At 54.0% G+C, this 26,808-nt stretch overlaps 11 protein-coding genes across 11 annotated transcripts; 7 read left to right on the top strand and 4 right to left on the bottom strand.

Annotated features, from left to right (window-relative positions):
* Window positions 1-686: 686 nt before the first annotated feature.
* PpBr36_04266 (uncharacterized protein) lies at window positions 687-2,318 on the bottom strand (the record flags this gene model as incomplete). Its single annotated transcript, XM_029891429.1, has 3 exons — window positions 687-1,206; window positions 1,366-2,078; window positions 2,130-2,318. 3 exons carry the CDS (start codon window positions 2,316-2,318, stop codon window positions 687-689), a joined length of 1,422 nt encoding a protein of 473 aa, XP_029749343.1.
* A 441-nt stretch (window positions 2,319-2,759) lies between these two features.
* Window positions 2,760-4,254, top strand: PpBr36_04265 (uncharacterized protein; the record flags this gene model as incomplete). The annotated part of the gene is made up of 8 exons (XM_029891428.1): window positions 2,760-2,993; window positions 3,096-3,210; window positions 3,276-3,363; window positions 3,422-3,461; window positions 3,533-3,617; window positions 3,683-3,883; window positions 3,966-3,986; window positions 4,070-4,254. 8 exons carry the CDS (start codon window positions 2,760-2,762, stop codon window positions 4,252-4,254), a joined length of 969 nt encoding a protein of 322 aa, XP_029749346.1.
* A 1,075-nt stretch (window positions 4,255-5,329) lies between these two features.
* On the top strand, window positions 5,330-6,385 carry PpBr36_04264 (uncharacterized protein; the record flags this gene model as incomplete). The annotated part of the gene is made up of 4 exons (XM_029891427.1): window positions 5,330-5,585; window positions 5,663-5,752; window positions 5,837-5,955; window positions 6,059-6,385. 4 exons carry the CDS (start codon window positions 5,330-5,332, stop codon window positions 6,383-6,385), a joined length of 792 nt encoding a protein of 263 aa, XP_029749345.1.
* Window positions 6,386-6,443: 58 nt separating this feature from the next.
* On the bottom strand, window positions 6,444-8,255 carry PpBr36_04263 (uncharacterized protein; the record flags this gene model as incomplete). Its single annotated transcript, XM_029891426.1, has 2 exons — window positions 6,444-7,863; window positions 7,978-8,255. 2 exons carry the CDS (start codon window positions 8,253-8,255, stop codon window positions 6,444-6,446), a joined length of 1,698 nt encoding a protein of 565 aa, XP_029749340.1.
* A 1,007-nt stretch (window positions 8,256-9,262) lies between these two features.
* Window positions 9,263-11,012, top strand: PpBr36_04262 (uncharacterized protein; the record flags this gene model as incomplete). Its single annotated transcript, XM_029891425.1, has 4 exons — window positions 9,263-9,557; window positions 9,621-9,753; window positions 9,808-10,018; window positions 10,104-11,012. The coding sequence occupies 4 exons, from the start codon at window positions 9,263-9,265 to the stop codon at window positions 11,010-11,012; spliced, it is 1,548 nt and encodes a 515-aa protein (XP_029749339.1).
* A 290-nt stretch (window positions 11,013-11,302) lies between these two features.
* PpBr36_04261 (uncharacterized protein) lies at window positions 11,303-12,043 on the top strand (the record flags this gene model as incomplete). Its single annotated transcript, XM_029891424.1, has 1 exon — window positions 11,303-12,043. One exon carries the CDS (start codon window positions 11,303-11,305, stop codon window positions 12,041-12,043), a length of 741 nt encoding a protein of 246 aa, XP_029749342.1.
* Window positions 12,044-13,030: 987 nt separating this feature from the next.
* On the top strand, window positions 13,031-14,539 carry PpBr36_04260 (uncharacterized protein; the record flags this gene model as incomplete). The annotated part of the gene is made up of 8 exons (XM_029891423.1): window positions 13,031-13,297; window positions 13,385-13,499; window positions 13,571-13,658; window positions 13,721-13,760; window positions 13,813-13,906; window positions 13,998-14,198; window positions 14,269-14,289; window positions 14,370-14,539. The coding sequence occupies 8 exons, from the start codon at window positions 13,031-13,033 to the stop codon at window positions 14,537-14,539; spliced, it is 996 nt and encodes a 331-aa protein (XP_029749341.1).
* Window positions 14,540-16,731: 2,192 nt separating this feature from the next.
* PpBr36_04259 (uncharacterized protein) lies at window positions 16,732-17,418 on the bottom strand (the record flags this gene model as incomplete). The annotated part of the gene is made up of 1 exon (XM_029891422.1): window positions 16,732-17,418. The coding sequence occupies one exon, from the start codon at window positions 17,416-17,418 to the stop codon at window positions 16,732-16,734; it is 687 nt and encodes a 228-aa protein (XP_029750100.1).
* Window positions 17,419-17,897: 479 nt separating this feature from the next.
* On the top strand, window positions 17,898-19,094 carry PpBr36_04258 (uncharacterized protein; the record flags this gene model as incomplete). Its single annotated transcript, XM_029891421.1, has 3 exons — window positions 17,898-18,430; window positions 18,499-18,610; window positions 18,687-19,094. The coding sequence occupies 3 exons, from the start codon at window positions 17,898-17,900 to the stop codon at window positions 19,092-19,094; spliced, it is 1,053 nt and encodes a 350-aa protein (XP_029750101.1).
* Window positions 19,095-20,307: 1,213 nt separating this feature from the next.
* Window positions 20,308-21,348, top strand: PpBr36_04257 (uncharacterized protein; the record flags this gene model as incomplete). Its single annotated transcript, XM_029891420.1, has 4 exons — window positions 20,308-20,539; window positions 20,614-20,703; window positions 20,774-20,892; window positions 20,992-21,348. 4 exons carry the CDS (start codon window positions 20,308-20,310, stop codon window positions 21,346-21,348), a joined length of 798 nt encoding a protein of 265 aa, XP_029749531.1.
* A 129-nt stretch (window positions 21,349-21,477) lies between these two features.
* Window positions 21,478-23,264, bottom strand: PpBr36_04256 (uncharacterized protein; the record flags this gene model as incomplete). Its single annotated transcript, XM_029891419.1, has 2 exons — window positions 21,478-22,905; window positions 22,992-23,264. 2 exons carry the CDS (start codon window positions 23,262-23,264, stop codon window positions 21,478-21,480), a joined length of 1,701 nt encoding a protein of 566 aa, XP_029749532.1.
* Window positions 23,265-26,808: the final 3,544 nt, after the last annotated feature.

Genomic DNA, 26,808 nt, shown 5'->3' with positions numbered 1-26,808 from the left:
GGGGGGGGGGGGGTTGGAATCTTTTCGAATCCGGCGTGCCCAACAGCAACTTGATTCATTTCTGACGATTGATGCTTTCATTGGGAAACTGGAAAGACCTTGCGTCTCCGTTTCGAATCTTGAAAGCCGGGATGGCCGAGCACCAATATATCGTGGAGTGGTCCGGTCCATAAAGACGAAGAACTGGGCAGATGCCGTGATTTCAGCCTTTGCACTATTCGTGAAGACTTAACAGTAAAGGAACCATACTGTCCACCCTAACCACCAGCAACGGCGAGGTTAGCCACATCCCCGGGTGCAACCATGGCCATGACAATATGGTTAGCCGGGAAGTACCCGTTCTTTTTCGTCAATGTCGATGAGAAGCGGGAGTCGCTGGGTTGATGAAATTTACAAACTTGACGGCTTGGCCAACGTGGAGAATGACCAAGTGATTTTGAACCAAGTACGACATACTGGCTGCCAGCGCCAATGGCTGGACTATTTGACTGGCTCTGTTGTTTTGCTCGAACAACATAAAACATTGTAGATGTCAACCTCTTTCGGTTACTGACTTGAGACTTTCATTCTCTCTATTTCAGGTTTTTGCAACTTGGAACCCCCAAAGAATACTGCCCAAATATTGTATTACATCCCCCTTCAACCTGGGCAACTACCTGCCGAAAAGCAAACTTGCCGAGAATCCCTCAATGAACAGACGTTAAACTTGACGCCACATCCTCGTTCAGCCGCCAGATCAGCCAAGTCGACCACGCAACCGGAACAGCCGCCAGACGGAGCAGCCAAACTGCGCCGTGCGCCACGCCCAGCATGTCCAGCCCGGCCAGCACAAAAGCGCACAGCAGAGCGCTTCCCACCTGCGGGAGACTCAAGGCCATGTTGTGCAGGCCCTGGACCCCCGCGACCCCGGTGCGGAGAGACGCCAGCTCGGTGTTGACGAGAGCGAAGGGCACCCACATCGTCACGGCCCAGGTCGCGCCGATGAGGGCGATGAGGATCAGGGCCGCGATAGCGGTTTGTAACGGTATCGTTAGTAAAAGGGATATGGTTGCGACAAGCTGAGAAAATAGCCAAAGTCGTGGGAGGTGCTCCGGAGTGAGAAGACGGGTGGCGGTAAAAAGGGTCAAAATGAGCGTGCAGAGGAGGGTGCCCAAGGAAAAGGATAAGGAGGCATAGACGGGGTAGAGTTTTGCCTGGGCTTGTGGCCTTGGATGGTTGGTTCCTTGGTATAAAGCTGAAAAAAATCTCGTTAGTGTGAAATATCGCAAGCGGAATAAGTCGGGAGCTGTACCTGTTTCGTATGCGAATCTAGACGCTAAAGTTAGTCACTTCCATATACGTACACCAAGGGCAGCCAAAACTTACGTAGACATATAATACAACACGGGAAACCATCCCAGCCATGCGATGAATTGCACACCGCAAACCTGTCCAGTCAAGGGCGGTAACTTTCCCCAACGCCGGTAAATCTCACCGGGCAAACACATAGCCACGACGCGCCCAATACCGCCCTCTTGGAGTTTTGGCCGGGGTGGCGCAACGTCGGGCACAAATTTGCACACCAACCCGACGGTGACCGCAGATAACAGAGCTGCCACGTAGGCCAGCCTCAAAAACACTGCCGCCGGGTCGGTATCGCGGCGGCCCTGCAGGGTGGAAACGACCCCAAACATGGACAATACGGCGGAACCTAGCACGTTCCAACGCATGGCCCACGCCGCAGCGGCAGGCTGCTGGGAGGCAGGGCAGACGTCGACGACGATGGCGCGGACGCCCACCGAGAATGCGTTGATCGCAAAGAGAATCATGACCAAACAAGCAACAGCCACGGCCCGGGGTTCCCAAGCGTTCGTGTCCGGCGGGGCTAGTTCCGGCGCGTAGGCAATGAGCAGCACGGAAGAAATGACGGTGCCCGCACCGACGAGCATGACGGGTTTGCGGCGGCCCAGTGGATGTTGCAACTCATCGCTTATTTGACCGATTACCGGCTGGACAAAGGCGCCAAAAATTGGCCCCAGTGCCCATATCAGGGAGATGCAGGATGGGGTTATACCGAGGGAGCGAAGGTAGGGCTGGTTCTGTTGTGTAAGTATGGCGGAGAGGATGGGGCGGGTTGAAGGGCGACTTACCGTGCCGCTGGATTGCAACAGGAACCAGCAGACCTGCAGCCCGATATTAGGACATGTCAGGAGCAATAGACGGCCCGTCGGAAGTCGTTCGGGTGGTGGTTGATGGTCGGGATCCTCAGTCTCGAACAGGAGCCTTTCGTTTACAGTTTCTGTGGGAAGGTCGAACGAAGAAGATGTAGAGGATGTCATTGCCGTGGATGGTGCTGTGAGTAGAGTAAGCTGCGAAATTTGGACCAAATAGGGCGAGTCTATTGGACACAGCCTTGATTATTAGTTTTGTGCGGCTCCCAACACGTAAAATGTATGTACATGGCCTTTTTTTGGAATGTATTATTCTGTATGTATGCGGATAAACTGTCAAGCCAGCGTGAGATAATAATCATGCTGCTTCGCACAGTCTTTTTCTTCTTTTTTTTTTCCAGGTTTGCAGAGGATAAAAGGTAGAACACAGATTAAAAATAAAGTTTTCTGGGATGGCTTGCCCCAGCCCACCTGGCTACGGGTCTTATGGAGCCAGCACCTATTATTCAATGACCCCTACCCGCCTCTGTTCAATCGCCCCAAGCAATTCCATTTCTGTCCCATTGCAACTCCAGTCCACCGGTGTTGTTTGCTTCGTCATCTTCCAACATGCCTTCGACTGATTACCACCGCCTGTCCGAAGACCTGGACAATATCTCAATCACAAACGAGGTCAAGTATGAGCCGCCCAAGAAAAAGTCCAAGGTGAAGCGCGCTTGCGGCGTGCTGGCCGCTGCGCTGGGCTTGGGCCTTTACACAGCAGCCGTGCTCTACTACGCGCAAGAGGTCATTCACAAGCCTTACTGCCCGAGGTTTGCGGCGAGCGATACAGTGCACTTGTGGGTGAGTTATCCTGGCGTTATCCTGGCAGAAATACCTTTGATTGCACCGGTAATAGTAAACATGGCCTTCTCCGACTGAGCAAAACAAATACACAAACAACAGGACCAGATCGGATACAAGCCTTTGGGCTTCAACCCGGCCACGCCGCACCACTCGGACGGCTTTCTCGGCAGGCCCAGCGCTGAGCTGGATAGCAATTGGCGCAAGCTGCTTCTGAGTAGGTGCCCCCATTGTCACATCCCTAAATTTGTCTATTTTTCACATGCTGATGACAACGACTAGCTTTCTCGGCTCGTCTGCCCGACTCCGAGGCCGAGAAGCTGGGCGACTCCAACGATGCCATTCCGTTTGACGACGGCAAGGGCGGCTAGTGAGTTGCGAAAAAAAAGGACCAAACCACGAATAACATAGAAAGCTGACCACAATAGTGTCGGTGGTATTGCCGTGGTGCACAATCTGCACTGCATTGTAAGTTCTCCCCGCCCCCTCCTCGCTACCTCGCGAATGATGAATTCTGACACTCACTGCCCTGGCTACAGAACTACATCTACCAGACCATCCACCAGGAGTACTATTTCCCCAACATAACCGAAAAAGGAAAAGAAAAGCAACGTAGCCACCTCAGTAGGCAATCTCTGATCCCAAAAAAGATGATGTTATCGATTAAATGCTAACACATGACAAAAAAGCACACTGTCTCTATCACCTTCTCTCCTCGTCCAAATGCCAGGCCGATATGACGCCGGTTTTGCTGCACTGGTCGGCAGATGACTACATCCCCGTGCTCAAGTGGGATAGCGTGCAGCGGTCGTGCGTGGATTGGGAGCGGTTGGTGAGCTGGGGAGAGGAGCATTCGATGGTTCATTCCGAGACCATGTCAACTGTTTCTCGTAAGTCACATGCCAAAAAAAAAAAATTCTTTATTGATTTTACTTTTTACGTTTACACGAGGCTAATATTGGATCCCTATAGACATGAAGCATCCTATTTTCGGTAAGAAGAGCAGCCCGGCCAAAATGAATAAGTGGTGGTTGGTATTGAAAATTCATGGTTTTAACAAAATACACAAAAAACAGGCAACTTCCTCGACGAAGACGGCAGATTCATTCTGCACAACATTGAAGGCGTTGTGGACTTTGAGGAGTTTTCCCAGCGCGAGGACTACAAGAAGTGGGCGCGGGAGCAGGGGATCGGCACGGGCAAGGAGGATGCCGAGAGGTTCTTGGAGGAGTTTGCCAAGAAGCAGAATGAGAAGCATTGATTGATTGGTCGAATCTTTGGTTGTGAATCGGATATGGGCTGGCTGATTTGTTACTGCATAATACTCCCAACCCCAAGCTCAGAGTGGTCTGCTGGTATGAGCAACTCAGGTGGAATGGCCACGACTACTGTAGCATGCAACGGATCCTCCAGAGTTTGTACAAAGACTCCACTGCCAAAACAGGTAGCCCGGATAACCCCGAATCATCATTTGACACTGTTATTGCCAAGTCTCACAATTCCAAAAAGAATTAATCTTCGCGGGGACAAATAAGTTCGACAAGTACTTGAATCAAATGAACTTTTTTCTTTTTTTTTTTTTTTCTAACCCTTGCATCCACCCCTTATTTACTTTGCCGCACCTACCCGAATGGCACATTTATAAGGCACCACGGATCGTGAGCAACTTTTGACCTAAGCAGATATTTTCAAGACCACAATCAGCAAAAGAACAAAAAAAAAAAAGAAGCGATAACTAGAACCCAACCACATACCCACCTACCCGAGCAAAAAGAAGCATTACTAGCACACCGCCACTAGCTGGGGTCGCCCGTATCGCCAGTAACCATCTTCAAGCCCCATAAAGAACCCGAGGTGGTCCCCGATGAAGATTGTTTGTGAGTGGGTAAATGTGGTTTCATCAATGCCGGGCTTATAGGTGCACCCCCAACGGACTAGACCAGAAGGTACTGTGGGCACAACACGACTCTTGCCCCGTTGGCGGCAGCAGCACAGATTAGTTGGCCGATTAGAGTAGAGCCACTAGTTTAGAGTGTATTTAGCTTTCAAAAATGCACATCCGCCCTCGAGTCATGCTTGTCAAGCAACCTGCAATGGTGGGACTCCCTCCCCCCGCTGTGTCAAGCCTAGTGTGGTACTGCTTGGTACAATTGTAGGCGGAAGGGGACGCCCCCGTGCGCGCTCCAAGTCGAAAGGGACCGCTGTGTTTTTTTTTTTTTTTGGAACCTCCCACGTCCACACCTGGTTGGGCTGGCATAGAGCAATCTCTGATGATAGCAAGTCTTTCATGATTACTTCCCAGCACGTTTTTGCTGAATCCCCCCCGCCCACCAAAAATGCAAAAGTCATCCAAAGCGAGCTCTGAGGGAAGCAGCACAGCTCGCCCGTCCTCCGAAAGCGATGAAAAGTTCGGCCTGCTGAACGATGCGCCGGTCAACAGTGTGCCTCGTTCATCTCACCTGCGCTGGGCCGTGGCGCTGCTTGCCGTGTCCAACATTGTGTGCTTTGGCGTCCTGCTCTATGCGCTGAGGCCTGTGCCGCCACCCACGACGGTGGTTTATCCGCCGCAGCCAGATTGGTTTCCTCCTCAGAGTGAGTTTCTGCAGCATTTGTTTGTTGAAGCCGCAGGGAGTGTTCTTTTATGCTAAAGTCCAAGGTGAATTGTATAGTTCCCGTGAAGAAGGTCATGCATAGCGAGCCGCTCTTTGGGCAGGAACCTAACGATGAAAGTATCGCTGCGTGGAACTCCCTTTTGCCAAGTAAGCTTTTTCTTTTTGATACGCCGGGGAAATGGACAAAAATATCTTGTATGATCTCATTTGCTGATTTACCATTTACTGCAGAGGGCCGAGGCTGGGTGTTCATGCGCAACAAGACCGCCCTCCCGGATATGCCGGGGCTAAACCAGTCGCTGCCTGAGCACATTGCGCTGCCGTCCGTGTATCATCAACTGCACTGCCTAGTAAGCACTCTATTTCTTTTCTTTATCTTTGTTTCTTTGTCTTTTTTGGCTCTTTCGTTGTAACAATTATTCTCCGACTATTAAAGACTGACACCCTCTGCAGTACAGCACAATGCGAAGCTATTACGACCTCCTTGATATTGTGAACAACAATCACACAAAGCGGGAGCTTCCCACAGACCCTGGATGGAACAAGGAGCACCTCAACCATTGTTGGGATTACTTGCGGCAGAACATCATGTGCGCAGCCGACGTAACGCTCGAATGGCATCGGTGGAATGAAAAAGTTGAAGACGGCTGGGGTTACGAACATCAGTGCAAGGACTGGGATGCGCTGACGCAGTGGGTACTGGAGAGACGGACCTCGAATAACTGGGGCTTGTTGAGAGGTGAGGGGGAAAGGATTCCGTTGAAAGATGGTGAGCAGTAGGTAAATTGGTGTCTTTGCGCTTTGACTTTTGTACAGTACAGAAATACCTACTATTCTATTACTTGCCGCTCTTATCTCCTACCTTTACATTGACTTCTTCAAGTGCAAAGTCCGTCTCTAGCTCCTCCCGCAACAGAATCTCCTTCTCGGCGCAAGCCACCAGGGCTCCGAGACCAGAAACCGCAATAGCAACATACCACACAAAACTCACCGCAGCCTGAAAAACACCCACCACCTCTCCTCTGGTCCCCTCATCCAGCCCCACCAGAAACGCTCGCGTGGCAGACCCGTAAGCCCTGCCGCCGACCAGCTGTGCCCTGACGCCCTGGTCCGTGATGGAACCCGAGAGCGCATCGAACCGGTTGTTGAACACGGCAGCCGGGACTGTCACGCTCCAGATCATAGCAAGGCTCTGGACAAACGTGAAGGTGCTCGTCGCCATCGCCTGGTCCTCCTCGGCCACGGCGCCCTGAAACGCCGGCAGGAGGGTGTTGACAACCATGCCCAACCCGACCGAGAACAGCACCTCGTATCCGACCCACTCGGCATCGCCCGAGGTGCTTTTCAGGATGCTGAAAAGACCGCAGGCGGCGCACATGCCAGCGAACCCTGCCACGTGCAGGAGCTTGTACCGCCCCAGCCGGCTCACCAGCACCACCGAGACGATGCTGGCCGGCACGGCCACCGTGACTATCGGCAGCATCTGCACACCGGAGCGGGAGGGCGTGGACGCCAGCACGCCCTGGAAGTAGACCGGCAGCAGGAAGTTGACCCAGGTGCTGAGGAGGCTGCTGGTGAAGGCGCCAAAGGCCACGGTCGCGCCCGCGCGGTGCGCCACCAGCCGCAGCGGCATGACGGGCTGCACGGTCCCGCTTCCAGCAAGCCGGTGCTGCAGGAGGACGAACAGCCCCAGCCCCACGACGCCGGCCGTCAGGGGGGCGATGGTCCGCGCGTCCGACCAAGGGTGCTCCGTGCCGGCGTAGGTGACGGCGTAGAGCATGCTGGCGGTGGCGGCGGTGAGGATGGCGTTGCCGCCGTAGTCGACCGTCTTGAGCTTCTCGCGCCAGCCGACGTGGGCATCCCTCACGGCGCCCTTCAGACACACGCCCAGCAGCACCAGGCTGGCGACGCCAAACGGCGCCGGCAGCCAAAACACCCAGCGCCAGAGCCCGGCCTGCGCCAGCACGCCCCCCAGCAGCGGACCGCTCGTCGCGCCGATCAGGTACGCGGCCAGCATGATGGCCATGTACATGCCGCGGCCGCGGACGGGGACGAGGTCCGACACCACGATGGCCACCATGACGTTGATGCCTCCGGCGCCCAGGCCCTGCACGATGCGGCCGGCGATGAGGTGGGCGGAGGAGGTTGCCGCGCCGGAAAGGATACCCCCGGCCACAAAGGCCAGGAACGAGAGGCCGGTGGGCAAGCGCCGACCGAAGAGGTCGGATAGCTGGCCCAAGGGTGGGGATATTGCCGCGCTGGGATGGGAGTTAGTTGCGATTCGTGAAGGACATGGAGGAGGGGCTGGGAAGGAAGGGGGTTGGGTGAGAGAGAAAGAGAGAAAGAGAGAGAGAGAGAGAGACAACACGAACCTCGCTAGCGCCGCCCCGTTGGACACCCACACATATTCGCCACCCATGCGCAACTCGCTTGCAATCGTCGGCATCGCAGTGGCCACGATCGTGGTCTCAAGCGCAAGCATCAGCTTGCCGGCAGCGAGGGCAGCCATGACGGCCCAGAATCGGAAGCCCTTGGCTGAGTCTGATTGGGTGGGCTCCGCCGCGTCTGCCGTTGTTGGCTGGCCCATCGACGCCTGCGCGGCGATCGGGGTCTCTGTGCCCGAGGGCCCAGGTGGAGCTAGCTGCGACATGACGAGTTGGGTGATGGGCGTGTTGGCTCGCCTCTAGCGTTGTAGACTTGAAAAAAAAAATTGAGAGTACAATGCGTTCTTCATCGTTTCCGGGATTTGATCTTGTTACATGGAGTTTCCGATTTTAATGGCGACAGTAAATGTCGTAATGAAAATCACTACTATATGTAGCATTCAAAAGTTCCTTGTTGGCCTTGTCCAATCACCACACACTCCTGGGCAGCCTTTTAAGCGAAAGACTGCATGTCTGTATGCATGCACCAAGGCCGAATAGATGACCGAACATTTGTTATGGATATAAAGCGACAAGACTAGCAAGGGTAGTGCCATGGTTTTGGTAGGCGGGGGTTATCAATAAGGAGTCCCACCTAAGGGTGTGCACCTTTATGGGTACATTATACTACAGTAGATCCGTATGAAGTTTTTCGCTGTTTTGTCCTTGGAGAGCAGGGATGCCCTGTCTGTTCGCTATCCTGACTCAGGCTCGACATCTGTCGAGTTTGATTTAGCAAGCGGGAACGGCTGTCACCGCTGCTGTGGGTCCCCAAATTCCGGGGCAGATGGATATCAGATCCGCAAAGAGATTCCCGTTAACAGTGGGTTCACGCCCCGAGTAGGCTGTGCTATTCACCCGCGGGGCCGTTACGTAATGAACAAACGTAGAGTAGTACTGAGCTACTTTGTGCGTGACCGGGACTGCCCTTGTTCTTTTGTTTTCTTCTGCACCTTTTTTTTTTTTCGTTGAGCAGGGAACAGGTGCTTTCGGGTTTTCTTTCCCCAAAATATTTCCAGCGCATGGGGCAAGTATCTTCGGCTGACGAATAATATTCCCTTCATTGAATATCATCAGAATTAACACTCTTTAGTTGAATATCCTCCCTCATTGGCTATGCACCGCAGCTGAAGCAGCAAATTCCCTCAACTCACTGCTGCACTGCACCCAGAGTCTCCGAACAACAGACACATTACGCGAAACAAGAAAGAAGCATAGAAAAAAAAAAGAGAACATGGCTGAAGACAAGGTGACCTGGGCGTCCCTCCCGGGCAAAGATCAGCTGTTGATTCTCTTCCTAGTGCGCTTCTGCGAGCCCATCGTCAAAGTCTCAATCTCGTCGTATGTCTATTTCCAGCTGCAATGGCTGGACCCTTCCCTGCCGAGCGCAAAGGTTGTTCAGCAGGTGACGCTGCTGCAGGCCGCCTATACCGTGGCGCAGGGTTTGGCAAGCATGTTTTTGGGGAATGTAGCGGACTCGCCGAGGGGCGGGAGAAAACTTGTGGTTGTGCTGAGTTTGCTTGGATCTTGTATGTTTTGATGTCGTCGTCTTTTCTTCTGGTGCTTGCTTGGTGCTGACCTGTGATGCTCAGTTGTCGCCTGTTCTCTTTTTGGTTTTGTGACGAACTTCCAACAGGCCCTTGTCCTCCGCTTCATTGAAGGCCTCACCAATGGCACCGTCGCCATGGTCCGCACCATGACGTCCGAGGTTGTAAAGGAGAAAAAGTAAGCTCGCACCCAGATTATGTATACGAAATTTTCCATCTGACACGAGAGCAGGTTCCAAGCTCGAGCCTTTGTTCTGCTCAATGTCAGCACCGGCTTCGCCATCATCCTTAGCGCCCTCGTCGCCGCCGTCACCGTCGAGCTGACCCCTAAAGCTCATAGGGGCGCTGGGCTGCTGGCTAGATATCCGTACGCGCTACCGGCGCTTCTCAACGCTGGGTTCCTCATGATTGTGCTGTTGACGACGATTTTGTTTCTCAAAGAAGTAAGTGGTAGCTTGATGCTCACAGCACAATCTATGAACCGCACCACGTATTGATAGTCATTAACCGCATCACGTTACCATACAGACATCCAAGCTCGTCCGCAACAGATACGACCCGGGTATTGCCTTGTCCCGCTATCTCATGTCTAAGCTGGGGCTTGTCCGGGGCGACAGCAAGGAATTAGGATACAACCCTGTCCACTCAGGCGAAGAAGAAATGGCCTTCCTACCCGAATCACCGACGACCCTAACAGAGCCCAAAATCCCTTCAAGGCTGCCTACAACCCGCATGTTTACCAAAAATATGTTTATAACCCTCCTGGCCTGCTTCATCTGCGATACTCACCTGACAGTTGCGAGCGTCTCCTTCCCTAATCTGTTAGTAACTCCGGTTTCGACAGCTGAGGAAGAGTCTCGCCGGGAGCTGCCCTTCTTTTTCGGTGGCGGCGCCGGCTTCACTCCACTACCTCTGGCCGTGTACACCGTCATGTATGGCGTTTTCTCCATCCCGCTGCAGTTGTTCCTCTACCCACGGCTTACGCAGCGCCTCGGAGCCCTGCACGTCTGGCGGATCTTTTACCTCGCCTTCCCACTGCTCTACTACGCGTACCCCTTCGCGGCGCTGGTGCCGTCGTCCACCCCGCCCCCGGCCGGCAAAACCGGTGTGCCGATCTGGTTGGTGATAATTGCGTTGCAGATGCTGACCGCGCTGATGACGAGCACCGTAACTCCGAGCCAAACGGTGCTGATCAACTCGGCGTGTCCGCACCCGAGTGCGCTGGCGCGCACGCACAGCTTCGCTTTCGTCCTCAGCACTGCCACCCGGGCCTGCAGCACGGCGCTGGGCGGTGCGCTTCTGGGGTACAGCGCCTCGCACAACGTGACTGGCCTGGTGTTCTGGATCTGCGCGGCGCTGGCGGCGCTAGGAGCCTGCCTGAATCCGTTCCTGAAGGAGGGGTCGGGCCATGAGATACGCCTGCCCGGGGATGATTAGGTTTGGCGAGTCGTGCGGTTGCGGGTTCTTCGGGCATCTGATATGAAGTTATGTACTTAACGAGGTCATGAACAAACAGACTGTAGTATATAGACATACGTATAGACATATAAATCGCGCACAAAGTCAACTCGCCGACTTTCCAAGTATTGTTGGCATAAAATCGACCAATTTCAGGGTCCTACGACTTTTAGCTCCATTCTATTAATTTCCACAAAAAAACACACAAGGACACACACACACACACAAAAAAAAAAAAAAAAAAAGGAGACCACACCTCCCCAAACAAAATGGCCCGCTTCACAGGCAAAATCGCCCTAGTCACCTCCGCCGCGTCAGGGAGCGGCGCCGCCATCGTCCGCCGGCTAGCTTCTGAAGGCGCGACCGTCATCGCGGCCGACAAGACCGGGCAAGATGCACTCGCTGCGGAGCTGGGAGAGTCCGTCATAGCGCGCACGCTCGACGCGGCGTCCGAAGCCAGCATCGCCGAGCTGGACCAGTACATCCGAACGGCGCACGGCCGGCTCGACATTTTGATCAACAACACGGCCATGGGCGGGCCGCGCTGCCCGATCCTGGACGTGACACCGGCGGCCGCCGCCGAGGTCTTCAACTACAACATCCTCGGCGCCTATCTGCTCCTGCAGCTGGGGCTGCGCTTCATGGCCAGCCAGCCCGAGGGAGGGTCCGTCGTCCTCACGGCCAGCATCGCCGGGCTGATCGGCACGCCGCACTCGTCGCCCTACTCGGTGTCCAAGGGCGCCGTCATCGCCATGTGCAAGACGGCGGCCGTCGAGTACGCCAAGGAAGGTATACGCGTCAATTGCGTGGCGCCGGGCCCGACGGCTGTGCCGATGGTGCAGAAGCTCGGCGACTCGGTGACAGATGGGATGCGGCGGCGGATTCCCCAGGGCAGGCTCGCCGAGCCGACAGAGGTTGCCGGGGTTGTTGCGTTCCTTGCTGACAGCGTCGATGCGGGGCATGTCACTGGCCAAGTGTGGGCTGTCGATGGTGGTTGGACGGCGGCCTAGTGCGGGATGTGGTGGGAAAAGTGCATTTGTTCCATATTGGAAAAGGGGTGGACTCTGCACTGGGAAGTGGATCGCTGTTGGTTGAGGTTGGGTTTGGATCAGGGGCTTCGGTTATCGAGTCGTGCGATTAAACTTTCGGCTAGTTATGCACACGCCCCCTCAAAGTCATAATGGGCCCGAACCCTATTATCTTTGGTACCAGGCCGGATATGGCTTCCGAAGCCACGTGTTATGTCACGCGCTGTCTGACAAACATAGCAGTCCTTCTTATTCTCCACTTATAAATTGGATTGATAAGGCAAACGGGTCGGGATGCTTATGGAACCATTCCTGACAAAGAAACAACAACCGCGGCATTGCGGGCCCATTCGACCAAGATGAGCGGTGAGCTGGTTACTCCGATGCGATGTCCCACCATACACTCTAGACAGGGTGATTAAGCGTAAAAGCCATAGTTTTTACGAATTGTTGAGCAGGGATGTTTTTGAGGCGCCAGAAAATTATTTCATCTCGATTTGTATTGGCTCTTGTGTGCGAAAATATATGCACGGTTGTCAGCAAATGATAGATTGTATAATTAAAACAATCCCTGTTTTGTGATTTACGCAAACCATGTTTTTACCTTGGTTGCCCCGCCAGAGTGCACACTCCCTTACACCCTGTACAATTATCGGATAGGCGGGAAAAAGCTCCTGCATGCTACGTCGTAAATTCACCACAAAGTCACGAACCGTGAAGATCCGCTGGTGCCGAAGTGAAGCCCAGCATTTCTCCCAGTTTCCTCTTTGTACAACCGTGCAGCCCAAACCGCCCCGTTACTCGCATGCCGCCCAGGGCCCGCTTTACAGAAGCTGATGTCTTGGTCACATCTGGCATCTCTGCACAATGAGCCTTTGCACCGCGACCCAACTCTCTGAACACCAACTTTCACGTTGGCAGAGTCACAAGGACCAAAAGTGATCAACAAAGCAGGGGAAAAAAAAAAACATGTTTTACAAGGACCAATACGCCGCCCTCTCCTCAAACAACCCAGACTGCGCCCGGGACGGTGAGCCCGAGGAGTACCCTCTGACCGAGGACGGCAGCCAGCCCACACCACCGATCCGCTACGGTCACCGAAGGCGATACCCGTGGGTGGTGCTGGCAGTGCTGGCCCAGGTCGTCTACACGGTTTTGGTGCTCGTCGCCGCGCGCGAGTTCTACTACAAGCGCGTCTGTGCGGCCATTGCCGCGCCTGATCTCTATGGCGCCTGGGTAGGTTGGGCTTTTTTTTTTCTCTTGTTTCTCCCCCTTGGCTTGAACAATATGGGGCCTAGTCTGCTGACAAATCATTGCGCGCAGAGCGTCCTGGAGTACCGCGAGGTGCCTGGCGACCATCAAGAGCCTGACGAGAATCACCCGTTCCTAGGAACGCCTAGCCCGTCGCTTGATCGGCACTGGCATGAGCTTTTGTCTAGTACTGGCGAAACCATAACTCCCCTCTTTGGCCGAAGAAAGTTGCTGACCACAAAAAACTTGTATAAATAGCATTCCGGGACCGCCTCTCCAGCAAAGAGGTCAAAAGATTAGGGATCGAGGAAGGATCCATCTGGCTGGACGACGACATCGGCGAGTAGTACGTCGAAACTGGGACTTGTTGTTGACGATTAGACGTGGGAGACTAACCAACTGCTACAGTTACGGGAGTGTATGGGTTGGGCATAACCTGCACTGCGTGGTAAAGTGGCGCCCTTTTGTCGTTTCTTCTAGTTCCATGCTCTGCTGACCAGTTGCCGCAGAAATACCTATACGACGGCTTGCATCGGGATCACTACTACCCCAATCTGACCGCGTCAGAAGAGAGTTCCCATCAGCGGCATTTGCGTACGTTTTTTTTTCCCTTGCCCTATCTCACAATCCAATCACTGCATTCAGCTCCCAGGATCCTGCAACCAAGTCGAACTAACAAGAGCAGACCACTGCCTCCACCGCTTGATGGACGCTCTCAAATGCCAACCCGACATGTCCCCTCTGTCCCAGCACTGGGTTGTGAACGAAGTGGTCCCTGTCGTCAACTGGGACGGCGCGAGACACACGTGTGCAAACTGGGATAAGGTCTTGGAGTGGGCCAAGAACAACCGCATCGTACCGGCCGGGAAGGCCTCCATCCCTGAAGGTGAGGACATGTGATCATCTTGTTAGATTTGCGCCTACAAACATATGCTGACTGGTTATGTTTAAATCAGTTGCGCCGCATCCGCTATATGGTAAGTTCACTGATTAGTCGATCGTTACTCTTGTCCACTGGGAGGGTTTTCGTTCTTTATTGACAATAAACACAAAATAGCGAAATTTATCGACGAACACGGCAAGGCCGACTTTGTGAACAAGGATGCAATCATAGAGTGGGATTTGCTCTGGGCCCGCCCCGACTGGCAGGAATTTGCGCGGGAGCACGGGATTCCGCAGGGAACGATACCGCCGAAGGAGATGTTGCGGAACAAGCACGTCGGATAGATGGTGCCAGCAGATCTGTGCCTCCTTGGCTGCATTTTGTTTGATGAGTCCAGCGTTTTGTTTCTGGGCCAGGTTGTGCAAGTTCAGCCAGTGTTAGACACCATACTTCCATGCGCGAAATCGGACGCGATCTGGGTCTAGCTATCTGCTTATTGCGACCCAGTACAGTTTGTTATGAAATGTAGGTCTAGAGAACATCCGTTTAGACACCCCTGAAATTTCCATATCATTCAGGCGGCTACAGTTAACTATGTATTCTGAAGGGAGATTGAGCTTCCTCCTTTCCCCCGGCTACCGATTGCTCTCATCTAACTCTGTATCTTTGCCTGGTCGAGACTCACATACCTTGGAAGGTGGGGCGGCAGCTCAATCGAGGTCATTCCCAACCCGCCCAGAATCATCACTGCAGTGTTCTTAACAAGTGATTGTGAAACCAGTTCATGTTCTCGGATATGGCGGGTTAAAGCAATTGAATGAACAAGACTTGTTGGCAAGTTTCAGCAAGGAAAATCAAGAAGAAAAAAAGTCCTTGCTGCTACATCATCCAAAGCAAAACCTACTGTGGTACTCAATATGGATCAAGTGTAACAACCCAATTTGATCCAGGGGTAACGCAATATCCGGGTTGTTTGACGTGATCAAATAACCATATGGTGCGTGTAGTGGTACGTACCGCGTCTGCCATTATGATTGATTATACTCTGAATGCCGCCATAATCACTCGTTCACTAGGCAAGAGCCTTCCTCTGATAGGTTTTCCATAATATGAAGAATGTGGCAATCACAAGTGTTTCTAATTCTTCCTCTTAAATGCACTCATATAGCAAGGTTAGGAAACAATTTCGATTGAAGCGCCAAGTCTGTGGCCCACAGTTGGGACGAGGATGCCAGGTGGGGGCGGGTGATATTTATCACCCCTGTCATTGAGGTAGCATTCATATCTTGCAAACCATGTACTGGTGATTAGATATGTAATGCGGGGCAACGGTACCGAAATGCCTACAACGTAGTAATATGACGTTGAGTAAAACCTCGAATCGCCAACAATTTCCTTTTATTTTCTGGTACACGTCTGGTCGGGTACTCCGGAAGTCCGATCAAGCCGATGGTAAGCTGCGTGATAAGTCTTGGCGATCTGGCACTGAAAATTTTCATATACCGAAAACGCTCAAATTCTGCCCCACAACACGTTTTAACTCTGTTCATACATGCCTAATGCAGTAGGAGTTTTTGAAATATCTACGACGGCTCTTTAATAAGGGTATAAATCTAAACCAGAATTTTAGATTTGTGTTTTATATGTATATATTTCACCCGCGTGCCTTTTATAAGTCTTTGATGCGTTAAAGCGTATAACCGATCAAATTAGTGATTTTTTTTCTCTCAAAATTCATTGTTAGACATTTGAGCTTCATGCCAAGGTTTAAAAGGTCCTTTTGTCTATACAAGTCATAATCAATTTGTGAGTCATCTTAATAAATTTCTCTTTTACAGTCGCATGAACGCTTATATTACAATTTATCACCGGGTAAATTATTTTGCGATACTCAACCACCGGTTTTAAACTACTACCAGAATGAGCTAATTTTGTTTCGATGTCATATACTTTTGGGCTGTGCTTCCACTATCCGGCAGAATTTTGGCTTTTTAATGCCCTTGTGCATTCACAATCCCGTAGACATACAATGTTATACCCCTCTTTCAAATGCAATCCCTCCAGCCGTTCCGCCCGCATACAAAGCGCTGTAAGTGCATGGCCACCTCAGAAGTGTAAAAAGGATGGTTGTTGACTTGTCATCGCGCCGTCGTGGAGCGACCGGCATTTTTGCTCAGGGGGTACGGTGTTGAGTTGTATTGAACAACTATTCGGGTTACATTTGGTGGGCGCACTGTACAGTTAGTTGATGGGGCTTGGCGGGCTCTGGTGGCATCATTCAAATAAAGTGAATGGAAATGGGAGAGACGGGGAGAAAAGGCTTTGCCATCTGCCTTGTCCTTAACCAGGAATCATGTGGGCTCGGGCCGATAGGTGGAGGGGATTAACCTTGCAAGACATATTCTCGTTTCGAGACGAGTGCAGCATATCCTTCATTCTTAATAAGTGACGAGATGCAAAACATCAAAGATACAACAAAAAAAAAAAAAAGAAATCGAGTTCCTGCCTCCACAGCCCCATAATAACCAATAAAGACCTAAACCGGGAACCCCAAGACGTATTCCACAATTTTCTTTACATCGCCCACCCTTTTAGGGACCTCGTGCTCGCCGTCAAACTCCTGAAGCCGCGCGCCCTTGTAATGAGTTGCATACATGCGCCTGCTCTGCGGCAGGTTGACAGTGTCCTGGCGCCCGTGTACGTGCAACGTCGGCAGGGTCACGACCACGCCGTGCGCGCCTAGGTTTTGTTCCTCGCAGACGGAAAGCATGTACTTCGTCGCCACCTCGCTGTAGCCCGGGCACAGCAAGACGGCGAATCGAAGATCCGGCAGCCAGGTGACCTTGTCGACCTGCCGTTGCCAGAGGAGCAGGGTGCTGGCGACTGCGCCCTGGCTGAAGCCCAGCACGCCGACAATCTTGCTGCCTGGGTTTGCCGCCAGGTACTTGTCGACGAAGCCCTTGACCGCTTCGTTAAAAGTGGCTATCTCTGCCTCCGGGTCGGGGTGTATCGGCCTGAACCAGCTGTAAAAGGGGTCCATGCCCGCGAAAAAAGGGAGCACATCAGGACCCGGGGTGGCGAGGTGGGGTGCACAGGCGTAGAGGAAGTCGTAGTGTTCGGTGAGGGCGGCGCGCAGCGACGAGGTCTGGAAGCGGAAAATATCAGCAGACGCGCCCCCGCCGTGCAGGCAGAGGATTGTCTTGGAGGGTCTTTTGGCCAGCATTTCTTTTGCCCCCAGGTCAGGCAAGCCTGCTTTGTCGGCTGATCTCTGCGATTATGCAAAAGAAAAAAAAAAGATGGAAGAAGAGATGAGGGGACAAAAGGCTAAACGGCTAGTGAAAAGATTGACAAAGTTTGTGCAATAACTGCCGTGTTCGGATGGGACTCGTTATTCTTGTCAAAGAGGAGACGCGGTGATGAGATGGGATTCATATGGCATGATCTTTTGAGGGGGTGGACGGAAGGGCGTGTGTTTAGAACAAAAACAAAAAAAGAAAAAAAGAAAAACTTGGCTATATACATAAAACACAACGCAAAGATGTTAGCTAGTCAATCAACATGCCGGATCGGTATTTTACACACCGCCTCTGATCGCGCTGCCTATAAGATTCATCCATTAGAGGTTGGTCGCGTTTCCACTTGGATCGTCCTGGTCAAGTCCTCATCAGCACCCTCGACCGCCAGCATTCGACCATCACGAAAATGACCTTCACACCACCAGCCACCCAACCAGGCCTGGTTGTCGACGAGCATGACAACGTGGTCGTACGGCCTGACTGCCCCTTCCCGCCCCTGCCGCCCGACCAGGTCCTGGTGCGAGTGCGGGCTGTCGGCGTTAACCCCAGTGACACCAAGATGCGTGGGCCCTTTGCCGTCCCCCAAGCGATCCTCGGCGCAGATTTTGCCGGCGACGTGGTGGCGGTCGGTTCAGAGGTCAAGGACGTGGCGGTGGGTGACCGTGTTTGTGGAGCGCAGAACGAATTGTTCAAACCCAGTCCCGAGAGGGGCGCGTTTGCCGGGTACAATGTGACTCGCGGGCGCATGTGGATGAAGATTCCAGACGACTGGAGCTACGAAGCTGCTGCAAGCTTGCCTGTCGGTTTATGCACTGCGGGTCTGGCCTTGAAGCTGTTGGGGCTGCCGTTGCCGGATGCCCCGGTTGAGAAGGGGTCTCATGTGCTGGTTTATGGCGGAAGTACTGCCACGGCAACGATTGCTATGCAGTTGTTGAGACTGTAAGTTTTTATTCGCGCAACGGGCCTGTCGTCTGTCTGTGCTTGTTGGATACTGAACGAGGCGATAGGTCCGGCATGATCCCCATCGCCGTCTGCTCGCCTAAAAACTTTGCACTGGCCAAAAGCAACGGGGCCGAAGAGGTGTTTGACCGAAACGATAAGGAGTGCGCGCAAAAGATTGTAAGCTTCTCTTGATGGGCATCCACGGTTTCTACGCAACGTCTCCAACAACGACCCGACTAACCCCGCCCAACAGAAAGCGTACGCGAAAAATCTCAAATACGCCCTCGACTGCATAACCAGCGTCGAATCGACCGTCCTCTGCTTCAGCACCATCGGGCGCGCGGGCGGCAGATACGTATCCCTGGACCCCTGGCAGGAACACGCGGCCACGCGTAAGGTGGTGAAATGTGATTTTACCGTCGGCCCTCGGGTTTTTGGCGAAGGGTGTACGTGGCCGGCGCCTTACGGGAGTGATCCGGATGACGAACTCAAGGAATATGGGGTCAAACTCTGGGATGTAGCGACACAACTGGTTCACGACGGAAAGCTTAAGCACCATCCCCTGCGGATCATAGATGGTGGGTTCGAAGCAATCATGGCCGGGATGGACATGATAAGGGAAAAGAAGCTGTCTGGAAACAAGGTTGTTGTGCGGATGTAACCGAAAGGGGTCCACTATTTTATATTATTATTGCTACTAGGTCCTATAGTGGGCAAATGCAACGTAACTTGGTGATTTACATGAGCAATGTATGATTGTGGGGTATTTATAGGTTACATCGGCTGTAACTCTAAATCACTGACTGCTTGGTCCGGACTCCCCATAAATTGATCTATCCGTGTGTCATGCGCCGGAATGGCCGCCTCACTCTTCCATTTTGTGCGTCTTATGTCCAGACATGGCCAGGATCACGGCTTTTAGGATTCGCCCAAAGCAGTAAGGTCATTTACCAGGCCCACGTAAAAATGTTGCGACCCACAGGTTATGAATGGATCGGGCGCCCCGAGCCGCCATGTACGTATAGTGGGGGGGAATATCAATATCGACTCCACTTCATTTTGCGCATTCGAGAACACCATTCTTTTCCACGGCATCTGCAATTTGAAACGCCTCCTGTATGCACAGTGTAATTACCCGACGTAATTTGGGTAAATGCTACCTCTATACGTCCTCTCGGGTTTGTTTTTGTATGCCAAATGAACGCGTGGCTGGTGGCTGAAAACTGGGCTGTATATTGGCCGCGGGTAACCAACAGTGCAGAAAAGTCGGTATTAATGCCCGTCGATTGTACTTCTGTCTGCTTCTTTGAGATCGAGTCAAGAAGCCAAGTCACAACCGCTTGTCTACTGGAAGAATAGCATAATAATGAGCCCCGCTACGGAGACCGTGGCCTGCACGCTTGCCAATCCTCGTCTGTTAGATCTGCTTAGGTGATAATACATAATGCTGTGGTATTGATCTTATTGGTAAAAAGAATCCATACTTCCGGTGGTGCAAAATTCTCAAGACGGGGCGGTAGAGTCCTCGGGGTAACGTGAGCTAGAACACCAACTCCACCGCCCCAACATATTCCCACCAAAACTACTCCATGTGTGGGAACAGGTCGCTGGGAAAACTGACACACACCACGGTGATGATCCTTGCCATCTTTGCCAGAGATCATGATACGAAGTAGCACGATTCTACTGGATGAATGAATGAATTGTTTGAGCGTATTTTTCGAAGAGTGGAACCAGCACCCGGGCGGGTCGTCTTGTGAGGGGAAGGCACTTAGTATATATGGATCCGGTAAAGATCAACAACTGGGATGGAGAACATTATAAACTGCAAATGAGAAGCCTCCCACTATTATGCAACGCATAGGACTGCAGATATGGCGATTCAACAAAGGGAATACGAGGACCCAGAGGACTCGGAGGACGCAGGCTTGATCCAGCCGGCCTCACCGGCGCCCCCCAGGCCCGGGTTCCTTCGGAGACTAGGTCCTACGTTTGTGCTCTTGGTGTCGAACCTCATCTCGCTGTCTGCGCTGCTGCTTCTCATCATCCGTCACGACGAGGATTCGTGTGTCTCGCATAAACATCAATTCTGGACTGCGCCGGAGAGTGAGTTTTCTGGTAGTTTGTTCGTCGTGTTATTCCAACTGAACGTACATCAGGCTGCGTACTGACTTGCACAGTCCCCGTCACCAAGGTCCTCGAGGCAGAGGACATATACACGCGCCCGCCGGACGAGGATGAACTAAAGGCTTGGAGCCATCTCATGCCAGGTAAATGAGAACCATGTTTTGTTTCCTTTCCCTCTTTTTTGTGGATTTAATTTATTGTTAACAACTGTAGTGGGTCGCGGGCTTGTCATGGTCGACGGTACTGGTCTCCCAGCGCAGCCGGGACTGGATCCGTCACTCCCTCGGGGAGCGTCGGGGTGGACAGGCATAGCGCACCAGTTGCACTGTCTCGTAAGATACTCCCTCGTCATCCACAGTAATGTTTGAGTGGGTAGAGTTTTCTTGCTAATGAAAATTAAAAATTCAAAAATCAAAAAAATTCAAAAAAAGTACTCCACCAAACACGCGTTTTACGACCTTTATTATAACCGAACTGGCGACAAGAAAACCCCGCTCTTCGGCGTCTCCTGGCAGCTCGAGCATCTCAACCACTGCTGGGACTACGTGCGGCAGACGATCATGTGCAACCCCGACCTGACGATCGAGTGGCGCGGAGCAGAAGAGGGAACGGGGTGGGGATACGAACGGCAGTGCAAGAAGTGGGAGCCTATCTACGATTGGCTGGAGAAACACCGCATCACCAATGATCGCGGGATTCTCGCGACTGGTTATGAGCGTAAACCCTTGGACGTTAGCGAGATTCCAGGTGTTTGGACTAGTAAAGATGTAGAAGATATTGACCCATAGGCTGGGAGGGGTGCAGTAGCTCTGGAGCACAACAGAATGCAGGGACTGATAGAAACGGCGGGGATCGGCTTTGTATTTAGAAAGCAGGAAAGCCAAGCAGGTAGGCATTGCCAACTACCTAGATAGTATCTACTTCATGAACTCGGCGAACTTCTCTCTGCTCCCCTGCACCGTTTCCAACTTCTGGTACAGCTCCTCAATCTCCACTGCGTTTTCCTCCTGCGCCTTGACCCTCATGACGAGGTGCTTCCAGTTGAGCGGCAGCTTGCGGCCCTCAGGCAGGACCAAGACGGTCTCGAGAGGAATCTGGATCTCTTTGACGACCTGTTTGTTCAGCGGCTGAATGACCGTCTCCCAAATCTCCTTGGCGACTTGGCTCCTGTCCTTGCCCTTGACAGCGTCTTCGCTCATCTCCAGCATGACAAACGGGGCAGGCCGCCCGGCGCCGCCGACGAGGACGTGACGCACGTCGGGGTGCCGCTGGATCGGCGTCTCAAACTCCTCCGAGGAGAAGGACACGCCGCCAAAGAGCTTGATGGAATCGTCGGCGCGGGCAAAGAACTCCCAGCGGGTGGTGCCATCGCAGTCGACCGGCCGCCACAGCTCCTTGGTGTCGATGGTGTCGACGTTGGCGTACATCCTCGTGTTCCAAAACGCGCACATGTCTTCCGAGATGTCGCCGGCGGGCCGGTCGATGAACATGCGACAGACGTCGGCATCCTGCGTCGCATTCGTCGGCAGCTCGCACTGGTCGATGGGAACCAGCCGCACGTTCGCCTCGGGGATGAACTCGTACGTGTGCCAGAACTTTTTGTCCCGCGGATTCAGCGAGAATCTGCCGCCCGTCTCGGTGGCGCCGATCACGGACCCCAGCCGTGTGTGCTTCACCAGCTCGTCGCCGATGACCTTGTCGAAGCGCGCACCGAGGTAGGTGATGAACTCGAGGGACTGCAGGGTTTCTTTGGTGGCCGGGTCGTTGTAAAGGTCCACCACGGTAAAGGGCGTGGCGACCAGGCCCTCGACGAAGTTCATCTTGACCAGCTTGTCGAACACGGCCGGCGGCAGACCGACCGTATCAGCGGGCGGAATGATGCAACACGTGTTCGTAAACACGCCAAAAGAGTTGGTCAGAATAAGGCCCGAGTTCCATCGCATGGGGCAGGCGAGGATCAAACTTCGGCCAAACAGCTCGTCACTGCTCATGTTGCGCGGCCAATGCCGCTTGGCCAAACGGGAGCTCGCGCATGCCGCCGCCCAGAAGCCGATGTTCATGTAAATGGGCTTGGGCGGCCCGGTGGTGCCCGATGTGTGGATGATGACAATCTCGTCATGCTTGTTGGCCTCGTACGTCTTTGTGTACGGGTAGGCCGGGGTGTCGTCCGCGTCAAGAATCCAGTCCAACGTCGGGAAAGGCTGCAGGCTGATGCCGGTTTCTTCCAGAGCGAAGGGGGTCTGCTCCGCCACCTCGTCTTCCGTGTACAGCCATGCTTTGCACTGCGTCTCGGCCAGGAGGCCGTGCAGTGCAAACGGTGACAGGCGACCATCGGGGGTAAGGAGCTGTCGATCGTTAGAGCAACGGTTCCAGTGTCACTTGACCGCGCTCCAGGGATGAAAAACCCCCAAGAGGAAAGGAGAGCACGCACCTTTCGCCCGGTCTTGTTCAACGCAGCGAAGACATAGGCATATCGGATGTCATTGGCGCCAAAGTAGGCAACCGTGTCGTTGTCCACCGACTTGCCCAGCTTCTCGTCCAGCCACCAAGCGATCTTGTTGATGCCGTCATTGTACTGCTTCCAGGTGATGGAACGGTAGCCGTTGGTCTCCCAGTTGGGGAGCGGCACGCGCGCAAAGATGTTGGAGGGTATGAGGCGCGATTTCTCCTCAATCTTGCGGATGAACAACTTTTCAGCGGGCATGACGAAAGTGTGTGTGTGTGTGTGTTTGTGTGTGTGGAACTACTATATTTGTGTTTGGATATATATGCAGTATCGCAGTGAACAAGGAGTAGTAGTAGTAGTAGTAGTAGTATTAGTTAACGCCGGGCTCAGCCCGGCTTGTTAGCCGGCCGTTAGCAACCTCCCGAGGGGTATCTCGGCGCGCGTTCTATCTTCTTTATTTACACAGGGGGAAAACAAGGAGGGCAGAGGCGGATCGTGCCTGACCGGGTTCGGGCCCGGTCCTGCTTAGGGGGTTAGTTCACTGACGCGACCCCGTGCCTAAGGTGCACGGAGGGTTCGTCTGACGGCTTGTGCCGTGAAGTGTGGGTGAAAAGGCAGTAAGTCTATTCCTCGTCAGAGTTCGAGTCGTTTACGATCGGTGTCCCTAGGCGTAAAGTGCGTTCGTGGCGCGCGGGGCGCTGGCGGGCCGCTCTGGGGCGGGCGCTGAAGTAGTTGGTGGCTATCGAAAACGCCTCAAAGCTTTTCGGTTGCCCGAGGCTTGTCTGGAAGAATTTGCGGCGTTGGGCGCGGTCTGGCGGCCCGATCGGCCGCTCGTTGTCAAGCCACGGCCAGTTTCTCCACACCGCCCGCGAAAAGCGGCAGTGCACCGGGTGTTCAGGGGAGGTCCGCTTCCAGCACCAGGCACACGAGGTGTTTGCATCCTGGTGGTTGAAACGGTCATGGTAGGCTTTGAAATCGCCGTGGCCGGTCCTCATGGCCAAATAATGGCCCAGTAGGGGTCTTGGCAAACGCAGTTCCTCGGGCTCCTTTCTCGGTGTGTATTTGAATTTCCATTCCCTATATGCGGGGGACCGTTCACAGAGTTCTTTACGCCACCAGTCCTTCTCTATATTCGAAAGAATGGCTCTGAGGACCGTGCCGGCACCGCTATACGTGGTTTGCTGAGCCCTCGGGTCTGGGTCCGGCGGTCCGGCGGAGCCGGCCTTGGCCAGCTCGTCAGCCCGGTCGTTTCCCGGGATTCCCTGGTGCCCAGGGCACCAACGGACCCGAACCTCGGTACCTTGTTTTCGGAGTAGATCGACAAGGTTATGGAACTCCAGAAAGGCCCATTGGGACGAACGCGGCGCGTCGCCTCTAAGACCCCAAATAACCGAGGTGCTGTCCACACAAATCCAGATCCGGGCGCCTGGCTGGGCCTTGGCTGCCGCCTGTAGCCCTTTTAGGGCGCCAATCGCCTCGGCGTCGAAAACGTGGCTTTCCGGCGTAATAGATGCGGAGCCTGCGGCAAATTCCAGGCCCGCCCTAAAAGCGGCCCATCCGTACCCTATTTGGACGCAGTTGTTTTCGTGTTTTTCCGAACCATCCGTATATACCACGATATCGTCAGGTGATACCATGTCCAGCCATTCGATAAAGCGGCGGGCCGCTTCCTCTTTCGGGACTCCTCCGGTGGGGTCAGTGCGAGAATCCGGGGCATTGCGAGGTGCGCGCAACTCTAGTCTCCGGATCCGCGGGAGAAGTTGTGCAGCCGTTTGCAGGGTTGTGGCCGAATGGCCCGAGTTGCGGGCACGAGGTGTTTCACGCAGGCGGCTGACAAGGGGGTGCCCCTTGTCCGCGAGCCTTAGTCGGGCGCCGTATTTCAGGCGGGTGTAGGCCAGCGCGACGCGGGCCGAGGGTAATCCTGCGTCCCTGAGAACAGTGGACGAGGGGGTGGTTTTATACGCCGGGAGGATTGCCCGTGCCGCTAAAACCAGCGGTTTGTTCAGTGCTTTGAGGAGTCCTCTTTGTTTGTGCGCTGGGTTGTACCATGCCTCGGCTGCGTAGGTGGCCGAGGAACCCACGCATGCCACCGCTGCCTTGCGAAGTGCAGCCGCAGGCGGTCCGTATTTTACTGCCCCAAAGCCTTTGAGGTGAGCAGCGACCGCCATTGCTTTGGCAGCCCTTTCGGCCACGTGGCGGCGCCCGTCTAGCCGTCGGCTGAACCAAAAACCAAGCCAACGCATGCCCGGGTAGCGCTCGGCCCCGGAGGCGCTTTGTCCGCGTCGACCGCCCGGTAGTTGGACCGGGGTAACCGTTCTACCATTAATCCGGATTTCCGGGTTGCGACCGTGCCTTTTCTTAGTGATATGGATCACCTCTGTCTTTTCCGCTGCAAAATGGATTTTCTCTTCCGCCGCAATTTCGTGCATATCCCGGAGTTTATCTTCCAGCCAACGTACGTTTTCCTCCAACGAGGGTGACGATTTCCATGTAAGCACGTCGTCTGCATATGCCAACCGCCACTTCGTACCGTTTTTGACGAGATACGCCAAATATAGCATATATAGGATCGGGGAAAGGGGAGACCCTTGCGGGGTGCCGCACCCGAGCCGCCTAAAGCCCGTGGTCGTACCCTCCAGCCGGACTCGGGCCTGGCGGCCGCTTAAAAAGTTAATCACGAACCTGAGGAGCATTTTACTAAACCCGAGGCTCCGCATTTTCCGTATCAATCGCCCATGGAGGAGGGCGTCGAAGGCGCCTTGGACGTCGCATGCGACAAGGGTGACTTCCTCCCCGCGAGCTAGAGCCTGCTCGATATCGTGGGCGAGGGCACAAACCAGATCCGTCGCCGATCGTTTGGGTAGGGCACCGCCGTGGGTGCAGCTAAGGAGCCCGTTGTCGTGTATGGCCCAAGCTATCCGGCGTGCAACGAGCCTCTCGAGGCCTTTTCCGATGCAGGAGAGGAGGGCTATAGGCCGCCAGGATCGAACGCTGCTCCGGTCTTTCTTCCCCGTTTTCGGTAGCATCGCGACTTCGGCCTTCTTCCAAGGCGCTGGGAAATGTCCGAGTTCCAGGCAACGTTGGTAGAGCCTGCGCACCGGCTCGGCCAACGAAGCCCATCCGGCTTTTAGTAGCCGGACGGTCATTCCGTCGATGCCCGGGGACGTGCTCGTAACCCCAATGCAGGAGCGCTCCGCCTCTTCCGCACTAACCTGGGTGTCCCAAGGGATTTTAGCCTCGTCCGGCGACCAGGCCTCCAAGGGGTCTCCCTGCAGGTCATCCTCCGCCGAAAATCGGCCAAGCACCTCCCGTTGCAGTGCTTCCGCTTTTGCTAAAGGCTCGCTCACTTGCTCGCCGTTAATAACCAGCGGCGGGGACCGGAGGCGTGGTCCGGCTCCCAGCCAGCCCACCATGTTCCACAAATCCTTATCGTCGCGCAGTTGGTCGATCCGGTGCCTCCAGTACTCCCGCTTCGCGGCCCGCACCCCTTTCGTATAGGCTTTTTCCTCGGCAGAGGCGTCTGCCCTATTTACAGCGCTCCGTTTAACCCGCTGGAATTCGGACCAGAGCCGCTGGCAGTTTTCGGTCCACCAGGGAGCCGAACTGCCCCTTTTTCCCGCCCCTTGCATTTCCTACAGTAAACTATAGTCACAGGGTTGGACCAGACCCTCTAACGGACAGGCCAGCTAGAGCCCTCCTAGTCGCTGGATACCCAGCCTGCCACGTAAATACAAGGTTTGCACCTTAAGCCTACCGCATCCACAAAAAGGCCTCTTGATAGACCGACGCGCGCATCCGTCCT

The sequence above is a fragment of the Pyricularia pennisetigena genome, chromosome 6 (genome assembly GCF_004337985.1).
Source record: "Pyricularia pennisetigena strain Br36 chromosome 6, whole genome shotgun sequence".
Lineage (NCBI taxonomy): Eukaryota > Fungi > Ascomycota > Sordariomycetes > Magnaporthales > Pyriculariaceae > Pyricularia > Pyricularia pennisetigena.
Note: the sequence above shows the minus strand (reverse complement) of the source record. Positions and strands in the feature narration are given on the sequence as shown.